Genomic DNA, 11,461 nt, shown 5'->3' with positions numbered 1-11,461 from the left:
GTTATTTTCAAACAAAACATGCACATACTGATCATTTCAAACTTAATTCCAAACCATGCGAAATCAAATTTAGTCAATACAAGTCTAATTAAACGACACATACACATTTTCATTATTTAGCTACAAAATCACGGTCTCGTTGATAACGAAAAAAAAGAAAGAAGAAAGGAGATTAGTAGATCAGAACCGAATTAATGCAAACATATCTACCACATAATAAAGGAAAAATCAACGAACTGGAATCCAATGGACAATCAAATACCTATCTCTGCATCTACCACATGATACTCAAAATTAGATTTTTATGGAAGGTATTTCTTTTTATATAATCGGGTAATATCCAAAACATGATCCGTAATTTTGCTTCAACATTTGTTGGTAGTTTCTCATACCGTATGTCCTACACTCTTTTGATGATATAGACCACTACCAGTAAAGAAAACTAAGAAATTATGCCGTAATCTTTTCACTCTTGTATATTTATAAACAGTAATCATATATACATATATTTCTTTCAAACATTCGGATGTTATCAAACATAAATATGTGAACTAGTACATATAAACATACAAGTTCCAAAACCATTGAATTTCTAAAAACCCAATGTAAGAGTTTGAAATGATAAAACAAAGGTAAAAGTGGTGAAAAAAGAGGAGAAGAACTAATATAAGAGGGAAGTGATTAAAAAAAGGGACAAAGAAGTAATACATATAACGTGGGGATGCAATGGTGAGACTGACAGAGAGAGAAGGCAAAGAGGGACAGTTTAGTTTGGCGATAAACACACATTTTGCCATTTTAAACCCCACTTGATCCCTCTTCTCGTTTCCATGGCCCTCCCCTCCTTTTCTACGTCCCTTTCCCCTTCTTATTTTAATTCTTTGTTTTTCTTCTTTGTTTTTTCTACTTGGATACGTATAGCCAAAAATGTTGCAATGAGTTAATTCTACTCGGCCCGATTTTGGAAAGCTCTGTAGCATCGTGGACTGACTTTGATTTGGTTTTGATTTTTTCAGAGTGCGGATCGATCCATGGTTTAACATTTTTGGATTTCACATTTAATTAGGGTTTAGCCAACACCGAACCGAATAACTTATTAAATTGGTCGTGTTTTCTAATTTCTATTATGTTTTTATTGGTCCCATTCCCATACCAAATCAATCTTTTAGATAGGTATTTAACAATTTTTCTATCTAATAATTTATCTTATATATTATTAGATAGAAATTTTAATTTGTCAAATAGTTTATTGTAGACAAACAATAGAACTAGTCGCCTGAAATAGAGTTTACATTTAACTCCGTCAACTCATCTTATCAATATTATGATTAGTCATGTGTTCAACATTAAGAAAAAGTTCTTGAGAAGTGATTGTATCCCAACGGTACTTCCTTCTCGCATATGAATGTGAAAGATGTTGAGTGTAAGTCTCTCTGCTATCACGGTGGTACTTAGTCTCTTCAAATAAAAACTTTTCCATACGAGTAGGGGCAAGCGGTGTATACTAACCTGTAGGTCCAAACCAGAGGTGAGATTTTTCCTGGATATAGGGCCGCTTTGCGGTGGGGTTAGTCACTATAAAAAGTTTACCCTAACAGTTTTTTAACCACATGATGGTGGGCCAATAGTTTCCATCTGGTTGGAAGAGTTGCCATATTGGTCGAGACTAAGAATCAATTATCTCCAGATACGTAATTGCTACTCATAGTATCTATGTGGCCACATGAATATGCTTACGATCCATTTGACTACCTGGAAAGAGGTTATATTTGTGAGTTGCACCTTCCTCAGAGATTAGTCTCGGGCCCCTGCATAGACTTAGGAATTTATCCTGAGTTATAAAAAAAAACATTAAGAAAAAGGCTACGAAACATCTAGCCTTGAAAAGAAAAAAGAAAAAAATGTAGCCTTGAATTTCCAATAAAGGTTGTTAAATTGAAGTGGATACTACGCCATGTGAATAGTTCGATAGAAAGAAGGTTAAGTGGAACAGGAATAAGAGAAAGAAAAAAAAGATAGAAAAAAACTCGACGTGGTACTGAGTTTTACACATGTAACGATCAAGACGTTGGTCTCGTGAGAAAGTAAGTTTAGAAGCTTACTCAAAATAAACAGTATCTTTTTGTACTAAGCGATAATAAAAAGAAACTGAGAACAAATAATATTAAAGAGTTGAAAGCTAAGGACGCTCTTATTAAAGAAACATAACCCACACCCTCCCTCCATGCACTTGTCTCTTCTCCTTATTCTTCTTCTTCACCTTCTCTCTCTCTCTTCATAAATTTGCATTATAAAACCACATCCACTTTGCTCCTCCCTCTTCAACACCATCTTCTCCACTCTCATTCTCTCTCTCTCTGACACATTTAACTACTTATCCTTCTTGCATTCTTCTCTCTCTCTCTCTATCTACACACAAATTAACAAACTTATAATACATTAAGTAAGAAGATGTCGAGCAGAAGATCATCACGTTCAAGACAGTCAGGAAGCTCAAGAATCTCTGACGATCAGATTTCCGATCTTGTTTCTAAGCTCCAACACCTCATCCCTGAACTCCACCGCCGCCGTTCTGACAAGGTATATATCTACACTTCAGAAACATTTTTTTTTTAAATATAATTTTTATCTTTCTTGCATTTATACATACTCATTTTGTATACATATAACTACGCCTGCACATGGACTTAGAAAGGTCAAATGAATTGGAACCATATAGTATATAATAACTAATTAATATGCATGGTGAAATCCAACGGCGTGTATTGTAGAGACATGTGGCCTACAATTAAGTATTCGTAGATAAAGTAACATTAATTCACAGCCTCATTTATGCATATATCTTGTTTGTTCTCTGAATGTTTTTTTGCAATTAAATTCACAAGTTGGTGGTGTGGGACTCAGTTTGTTCCCTTCCTACTTCCACGTACCTTAACTCCATGTCTCCTCCTTACTCTTCGCTACCTATATACTCACCACNTCTGACGATCAGATTTCCGATCTTGTTTCTAAGCTCCAACACCTCATCCCTGAACTCCACCGCCGCCGTTCTGACAAGGTATATATCTACACTTCAGAAACATTTTTTTTTTAAATATAATTTTTATCTTTCTTGCATTTATACATACTCATTTTGTATACATATAACTACGCCTGCACATGGACTTAGAAAGGTCAAATGAATTGGAACCATATAGTATATAATACTAACTAATTAATATGCATGGTGAAATCCAACGGCGTGTAGTGTAAAAACATGTGGCCTACAATTTAGTATCCGTAGATAAAGTAACATTAATTCACAGCCTCATTTATGCATATATCTTGTTTGTTCTCTGAATGTTTTTTTGCAATTAAATTCACAAGTTGGTGGTGTGGGACTCAGTTTGTTCCCTTCCTACTTCCACGTACCTTAACTCCATGTCTCCTCATTACTCTTCTCTACCTATATACTCACCATAATTCTATATATAGCTGAGATATAGGATTAATAAATAGTGGCCGTTTATACCGTTGTGCACATTGAAGTGGTAATCATGAGAAAAAAAATGTTTCTGTTAAAGCTTGACGATATATATGAAATTGGTACAAAGAAGGATATAAAGCAGTAGCACATGTGGTCACGTACTCTTGTAAGGATCTAAATGATCGTCATATTTGTACTTTTTGACTAATGATAAAATGTTTAAATTAAATAAATGGACAGGTGTCAGCGTCTAAGGTACTTCAAGAGACTTGCAACTACATCAGGAACTTACACAGAGAGGTCGATGACCTCAGCGACCGTTTGTCGGAACTCTTGGCCTCGACGGACGACAACAGCGCCGAAGCAGCCATCATTAGGAGCTTGCTTAATTATTAAATCCTCGTATGCCATTAATTAATCTGAGAGCTATTAATCAATCATCCATTCCCGGCCACCAAATTTATTTTATTATGGGTATCTGTTTACTTCTACTTCATATATTATGAGATATAGCTAGGGTTTCGGGTCATTGTTAGGCCAACTCATATATTATATAATATATATGGTTATATGTATGTATGTATGCATCTTAATTGTATGTGAGGGTCCAGACCTAGGCTGTATAGTAGCCTCGTATCATGAGATCCTCTAATATTTATGATTAATGACACAATCCATTTCCTTTTTCTTTTACTAATGTTGTTATACTGTTATATGTTGCTATAATTAAACATGCTGAGAAGGTTATCGGAGTAATGCCCTGAAGTTTCTTGGTTAATGAAATTAAGAATAGTATACGTGTATGCAAATAAATGAGTTCTGCTTTGAAGTATCTACAATTTAAAAACGTGGAGACGTTGTGATTGAATTTAAATTGTTTAAAATATGATAGAAACAGACGAAGACCTCGATGTTTTCGAGGTCGTTTAGTTTGGATTATCTGTTTTTAAATATTATCTATGGTGTATGGTATGGTCGTGCCACTTTATTTAAATCCTCTTGCATGTGATCATTAATTAATGCGTGATCTTCGTCGTGTATTATTTACACGTATTGAGTCGATAATGACAGTAATTAATAGCGTGGTGTAATAGAGAAATTATGATTTAAACGGTAAAATAAATTAAATGAATTTCATATATATCTCGTGCAAATACGAAAAGCAGTTTATCAATTTCATATGAAGGTCATATAGTTTTATCTGAACAGACAGAAATTATTGCGCCTTAAAGGTCACATACTTTTTTTTTGCGTGGTCACGATTGTTGGTTTTATTTATGAGCACAAAGGACTATATGTTGGTTTGCATATTTCTTCTAAGAAGAATTCATACATGATGAAATAATTACTATATGACTTGGAGACATGTGATAATGTGATACACGTTCAGGAGATGGTAACACGTTTTTAATGATAATCTCTCAATTTATTATTTGTTATAACATATTATAAGAAATATACATATTTTGTATTTTTCCGAGAAATCTAATAGTTTGAGTTATCACTAATTCTTCAACAATGAAGAAACCCATCTTAATTTAAACATGGAGGGAAAAAAAAATGACTCCGGTACACCAACCAACCTTTATACAATCGACCCTAAATGATTGACTAAATGAGCCTTGGCCCAATTATGTTAACAAAAGAGCCTTGACTTCCTTTCCTTTTTGCTGTTGTTGCAATGTTAATTTTTGTTTGTTCTCTCAAACATATATGGGTGTACTACAATCCAAGAAGATATCATAATATACATTAAGAAGGAAGACGCGTGTAGAGTGATTTTTTTTCTTGTGAAGGCAATTTAAAAACGATTAAAAATACTTAGGAAATTAACATTTTTCAAACAATATATGAGATCTATCATTAAAAGTCGAGAGAAGTCATGCGAGTGAGATTCACACTCGGCGATTTCTCTCTCAAAATTTTTTTTTTTCTGATCACAATTTCTTGCTCCGTCGGAGGGGTTCTCCGTTGATTCCGGCAACGATGAGGATCCAATGGTTCATGGTGCTTCATCCATAAACCGCTACATCAACCAGGCAACATTTCAGATCAAAATCAAGGGAGAAGTGGAGAGGAGAAGCTTCTGCGATACACTGTCGGTGAGAGCTCCACCACCGGGTGTAGCGACGCAAAACAGAAGAAGGAGATCCACGGTGAGGAATGAATGAGGATGGTGGTTAGATCTGAAGACTGGAAATTCTGGAGGTTTCACTATGCCGTTGTTCGATGGGGGAGGTCGTTTGCGGCAAGGCGGAGCTAAGCCACCGTTGAAGGTTTCCAGATCTACTCTCTACCGCTATTCCCACTTCACGACAAAGCTTGGATCTCCTCGACAAAGACAAGCTCGTTTATCTTCTTCCTCCTCAACTACGGCTCTACGGTGGCGGGATGGCAACGGATCTTGGATCACCATCTCCGTTCGACTTGCGGCGTCCAGGCACACTGGAGGTCTTGTTCCGGTGTGTATTCTCAACCTGTGGACGGCGGCTCTGAATGTGTTCTTCATTCAGAAATTAGGATTTTCTGTAACCGGTTAAAGAAACTGGGTCGGTTTTGTTTTTGTGGTTTTGTCTGGTTTGTTGTAATCGGTTTGGGCCCTAAGGGGATTGTAATAGGTCTAAATCCGGAAATAGCCCATTGGGCAATTATTTATATATTTCCAACTTTTTATGCAACTTTTAGATTAAATTTATATTTTATATTATGCAGACTTGTTTATGATTGGTTAAACTTTTTAAAAGTAATTATTTTTTAATATGCGTGTTTTTACTAAAACATCATATATTTTGAAACGGAGGAAATATACGAGAATGAGATATCAAAAAGTAAGAAAAAAAAAGAAAAAAACTAGAGAGGAGTAGAAGTAGATAAGCCGACACTGAGTTTTGTGATTCCAAAAGTTAAGGGGAAGTCGACTTCAGAACCACATACCGCAGATTCCTTTCCTAGTGGCTACACACGTTTGATTACACATTACTACACTTGCCACAATAGTAAGCTTGAGCCTATTTATGACGCTCATGCATATCTTTCATGTTTCCATATGATATGATGTAAGTTCCGATTGTCTTTTTTTTGTTTCGTTTAGGTTTCCATTTATTTTTCTTTTGTGTCATGATGATCTATACTATTAATGCAGGAGTATTCACTAGATTCAAATTGGACCATAACTTTGTTTTGGTACGTTTTTCATTAAAAATAATTAAAGAATCACTTAATTTAATTAAATTAACCTATAGTTCGATTTATCTAAATGACTATTATACTCCTTGCTCGACCACTTAATTACAACCGAGTCGGGACGCGGATCCTCTTTAACCCGGAAATAGAAGAAATAAAACTCGCGGTATGTTTGTACTCCAGGTTTAGAATATTCGGATCTTGTATGTTGTTTGGTTCAAGAATAATTATTCCTATCGCCAAACAGAGGTATAATCCCTATAAAATAAGGAAACTGGTATCCGAGTAATTAATGGCTTCAGTAATATCAAATATTAACTACTACCATACTTAATCCCTATAATTATTACGAATATTAATAATAATGAGAAATCTTTAATACTTATGGATTGCGACTTTGTTGCTTCCAAAATAATCAATAGATTAAATACGAAATTATATATATATGTAAACTTATTTGATTTGCTTTTATATTGTGAGATATTTACGGAAACAACAAATAAACTTAATACAATTAAATAAAAACAAATCATCATTTAGTTTAGATTTTTCAATATTTCCTTAACGAAATTATAGTAATTAATTATGATTAGTATAGATGGAAAAAATGAAAAACGCAGAAATTATATATATGTAAAGTTGTAAACTAATTTACAGAAAAATGTGTATTGTAAATCCCACATCGACTAAATATTTTGGAATATGGTTCATAATCATTATAAATATATGACTAATATGTTTTGAGTACAAATGAGCAGGAAAATTGATTTATCAGGTATCCAAATTTAACAGTTTAATTTGGTTCTATATTTGAGCGTATTTAAACTTTTAAAAAGTAAACATATTATAATATATTTACATTTTTAAAAAAAGTTTAAGAGATTATAAATATTTTTTTTAATAGAATGTTTAAATTATTATAAATATTTGAACTCCGTCGAAAGTTTAAAATATTGTAATATATTTAAGTCTATAAAATATTTAAGTAATATTAATATTTTTACTCTTAAAAATTTTAAAATATAAAAAAGTTTGAGTTAAACCCGTTAAAACATGTATTTTTATCAAACTATAAATTAAATTGGTTTTTTACAATTTTGCTGAGATTTGATATATCAAATATTAACTTCTAAATGATAACCTAAATATACCTAACTCACTATAAATACAATGGTTTCCTAACTATTGAAATATCTCACACTAAAATTTAACAAGCAACTTCTCCTCTTTTGACGACAAACCAAAATAAAAAAAAACTCATCCTCTTACAAAAATACTATCCGATATTGCGGTGTGTTTGTTTCCGTGAAAAGCTACATTTTACAAACTACTTACTCTATTACGATTTTCAATTTACTGTATAAACCTAAATATACAAATAAACACTATATAAACAACGAAAATAAGTCAAAATAAAAAACTATATTATAAAAATACAAATTACAAAAAAAAAGTAACTAACAAAATATATAATCCTGTGCTGTAACACGGGGTATCACCTAGTTAGAAGATTATAACATAAAAATACAAACCTAAACGTAAAGAAACAACCCGATCCTCAAAGAGACATGTCCATATCTATATAGTATATACATATAAATGTGTTTGATTGTATACCGTTAGATTTCATCATCTATCTGTAAGTATTCTTAGAGAACATATTAAAAATTGCACTTTTTCAAATCTCATGGAACATAAAAATATTCATACAAGAAACAGTACTGTTATATGTGTGCTTTTAGTAACTCGAGGTAATTCATAAACATTTAAACACAATTTGTAAAACTTTTAGAATAGAAAAAATAATTTGATAGGGGCGACTAATATGTACAGTAGTTGTTAAAGTATTTTATCATAAGTCCGACCAAATGTCTAAGAAAGTTGATAATTCGAATCTTAGAAAAAAAATGAAAAAGGAAGAGACCAGCCTCGCCTTTAAAAGTGGGCTTTGTGTCAAAACACAATCTGTAGTGATGAAGAAATCTTGTTCCCGGAAAGTATGTTTACCTACCACAGAGAAAAAAACCTCATGTTCTGTAAAAAGGCTTTGTAAAAGAAGATGTCTAATCATATCATAGACTAGTGAGAATTACCATGTAGGGCCTTAAGAGTTTGCTTTCATGTCATAGAGACATAGACTAGTAGTATCCATGTAGGGCTAGCTACGAATTTGCTTTGCATATACTCTCTACTTTGACGACCAAAATCACAAGTTTTAGTTCAAGACAGAAATAATATTCTAATAACTTGTGGCATTGTTGTGCAAGCATCCAAATTTAAATCGATATAATGTATGTTGTTGAAAGAAAAATCTATTTAACTCTAATATTATGGTGAAAATATTAGTATTTTGATGTCTTATATTTTTAAATCCAATTCTTTTTGGATAGAAATTGGTAAGGGTATTTATAAAAATCAAAAGTTTATCTTATATAATTTACTCAAAGTACCTTATCAAAATATCACATAACCAAATCAATGTATAATCTATTTTGTTGTAAAGAACCATAATAAACAATCTAAACAATTTTGCACAAAAAAATCCATCTCTAATCTACAATACCCCTAATCTAACAGGTTGGATACATACAATGCACAAGCCCATATCCACCCTCTCCAATACCTATATGGCTATATACTCAGACAACGTGAACGTAGTATAATCATCTCTCTCTCTCTGTCTCTTATCGGCTTTGAGTCTTGTCTCCTATTTTATATACTCATATAATAAAGAAAAGAAAAGAAAAGGAAAACAAATTTCTAGCCTAGCCTAGCTAGTATTTAGCCTATAAGTGGTGTATAGTCTAACCCGATTCATTTCACCACCATCCTTCGTCTTCTTTGTTTAATTTTCTTTCTCTAAGGTGGTGGAGAAATAACAAAACAACCAACAAGAGACATGTCTTGTAATAATAGCTTAGCTTTCTTCCCTGCAAATTTCAGTCTCCAAAACCATCAACAACAAGAAGAAGATCATCCCCAACTCCTTCAAGACTTCAACGGTACATACACCGCATAACACCTTTTCTTAAACTTTTTCAAATCCTCTGTTTTTGCTTCTCACGATCTGCTCTGTTTTCAGGATTTCTAGGTAAGAGATCTCCAATGAACAACGTACAAGGGTTTTGCAATTTAGAGATGAACGGAGAGGAAGAGTACTCAGACGATGGATCTAAGATGGGAAAGAAGAAGAGGAGACTGAACATGGAGCAATTGAAGACGCTAGAGAAGAACTTCGAGATTGGTAACAAACTCGAGTCAGATCGAAAAATAGAGCTGGCTCGTGCCTTGGGATTACAACCTAGACAAATCGCTATTTGGTTCCAAAACAGAAGAGCTCGATCCAAGACAAAACAGCTCGAGAAAGACTACGACATACTTAAGCGTCAATTCGAGAGTCTTAGAGATGAGAACGAAGTTCTTCAATCTCAAAACCAAAAGCTTCAAGCTCAGGTATACAAGAAAATTCATATTTCATAACACAACAAAAGATTCAAGCTCAGCTCTGTTTCTTAGTTCTTTCTTAGATGGGTTTCTATTAAATTATGCAGGTAATGGCATTGAAAAGCAGAGAACCAATAGAATCAATCAATCTGAACAAAGAAACAGAAGGTTCTTGTAGTGACAGAAGTGAGAACATTTCTGGTGACATCAGACCACCAGAGATCGACAGTCAATTTGCTCTAGGCCATCCACCGACAGCTACAACGATGCAGTTCTTTCAGAATTTATCTTCAGAACAGAGAATGGTGAAAGAAGAGAACAGTATCAGTAACATGTTCTGTGGAATTGATGACCAGTCTGGGTTTTGGCCATGGCTTGAGCAGCAACATTACAACTGAATTGTGGTTCGATTATTATTTTTTGTATCAAATTAAATTTTAACATTCTCGTTTTTTTTTAAGTGATCAGATGATCCCATTCATGTTTCAAGAATCTATGATTAGTCTAGCTATATGCATAAGCAAAAGATCAGACTAGCTTTTTTTTGGTAATATGATGTAAAATAATATGCGGAATATTCATCATATAATATAATAATTAATCAATCATATGTAGGACCGATGATTAGACAATAAAAAAAAAAGCCTGAACCATGTGGTTGTATATATCGTACAACTCATATACAGAAACGCTAAGAAATTAAAAAAAAAAATTAAAATCCACCAGAAAAGACTTTTCCGTGAAACAAATTATGCTTATGTCATAAATCGCTCTGTCGGGTGAAAAAATATAAAACACTACAACAAAATGAAGGAGAATATTATTCTTAAATAGGTAAATGAATAATTACGAGACCTTACTATTAAATATTGATTATGAATTCCATTTATAGACTGTAGCAGTCTTGAACTGTAGAAATCATATAAGTTGGGTACGGTTCAAGTAAATGTGAAAAAAGTGTGAAAGAAAGAGCATCAATTTTACAGATTCCGAGGAGAGGATGAGGACAAATAGGGTTGGAAAGTGGTCATTCTCCTTTCTGAAAATGGACCCAACACTTTTTACCCTTTCATCGACACTGACATCGCCCGACGAGGCGACGACTCCAAAATAAATTATATCAGACTTATAAGCTATCTCTTACAAAAACTTTAAACCATCTTTACCGTTTTATACTTTTATGGAATGAGAAAGTATACAGGAGGAATGCGATATATATATGTGTAACAAGACATATGTTGACACGTAAAGTAAAACTGAAAGAGTTACATTAACCACGGCAATAAAAATTAAAAAGCTTGTGGAAGGATGGAAAAGTTATAGTGATTAGTTTACGAAGAGATGGGGTTATAACAAAATTGATTGGGG

At 33.2% G+C, this 11,461-nt stretch overlaps 2 protein-coding genes across 3 annotated transcripts; both read left to right on the top strand.

Moving 5' to 3' along the window:
- Positions 2,203-4,153, top strand: LOC104741150 (transcription factor PRE6-like). Of its 2 annotated transcripts, none has more exons than XM_010461939.2 (2): positions 2,203-2,580; positions 3,707-4,153. In XM_010461939.2, exons 1-2 carry the CDS (start codon positions 2,452-2,454, stop codon positions 3,860-3,862), a joined length of 285 nt encoding a protein of 94 aa, XP_010460241.1. In that variant the 5' UTR covers positions 2,203-2,451; the 3' UTR covers positions 3,863-4,153. The 2 variants fall into 2 exon arrangements, 1 of the variants encoding a protein (XP_010460241.1); XR_760280.1 differs by lacking the exon at positions 2,203-2,580 and adding an exon at positions 2,981-3,058 and having other exon boundaries at positions 3,707-3,838.
- On the top strand, positions 9,320-10,557 carry LOC104741148 (homeobox-leucine zipper protein ATHB-23-like). The gene is made up of 3 exons (XM_010461937.1): positions 9,320-9,651; positions 9,732-10,102; positions 10,201-10,557. Exons 1-3 carry the CDS (start codon positions 9,549-9,551, stop codon positions 10,489-10,491), a joined length of 765 nt encoding a protein of 254 aa, XP_010460239.1. The 5' UTR covers positions 9,320-9,548; the 3' UTR covers positions 10,492-10,557.

The sequence above is a fragment of the Camelina sativa genome, chromosome 14 (genome assembly GCF_000633955.1).
Source record: "Camelina sativa cultivar DH55 chromosome 14, Cs, whole genome shotgun sequence".
Taxonomy (NCBI): Eukaryota; Viridiplantae; Streptophyta; class Magnoliopsida; order Brassicales; family Brassicaceae; genus Camelina; species Camelina sativa.
Note: the sequence above shows the minus strand (reverse complement) of the source record. Positions and strands in the feature narration are given on the sequence as shown.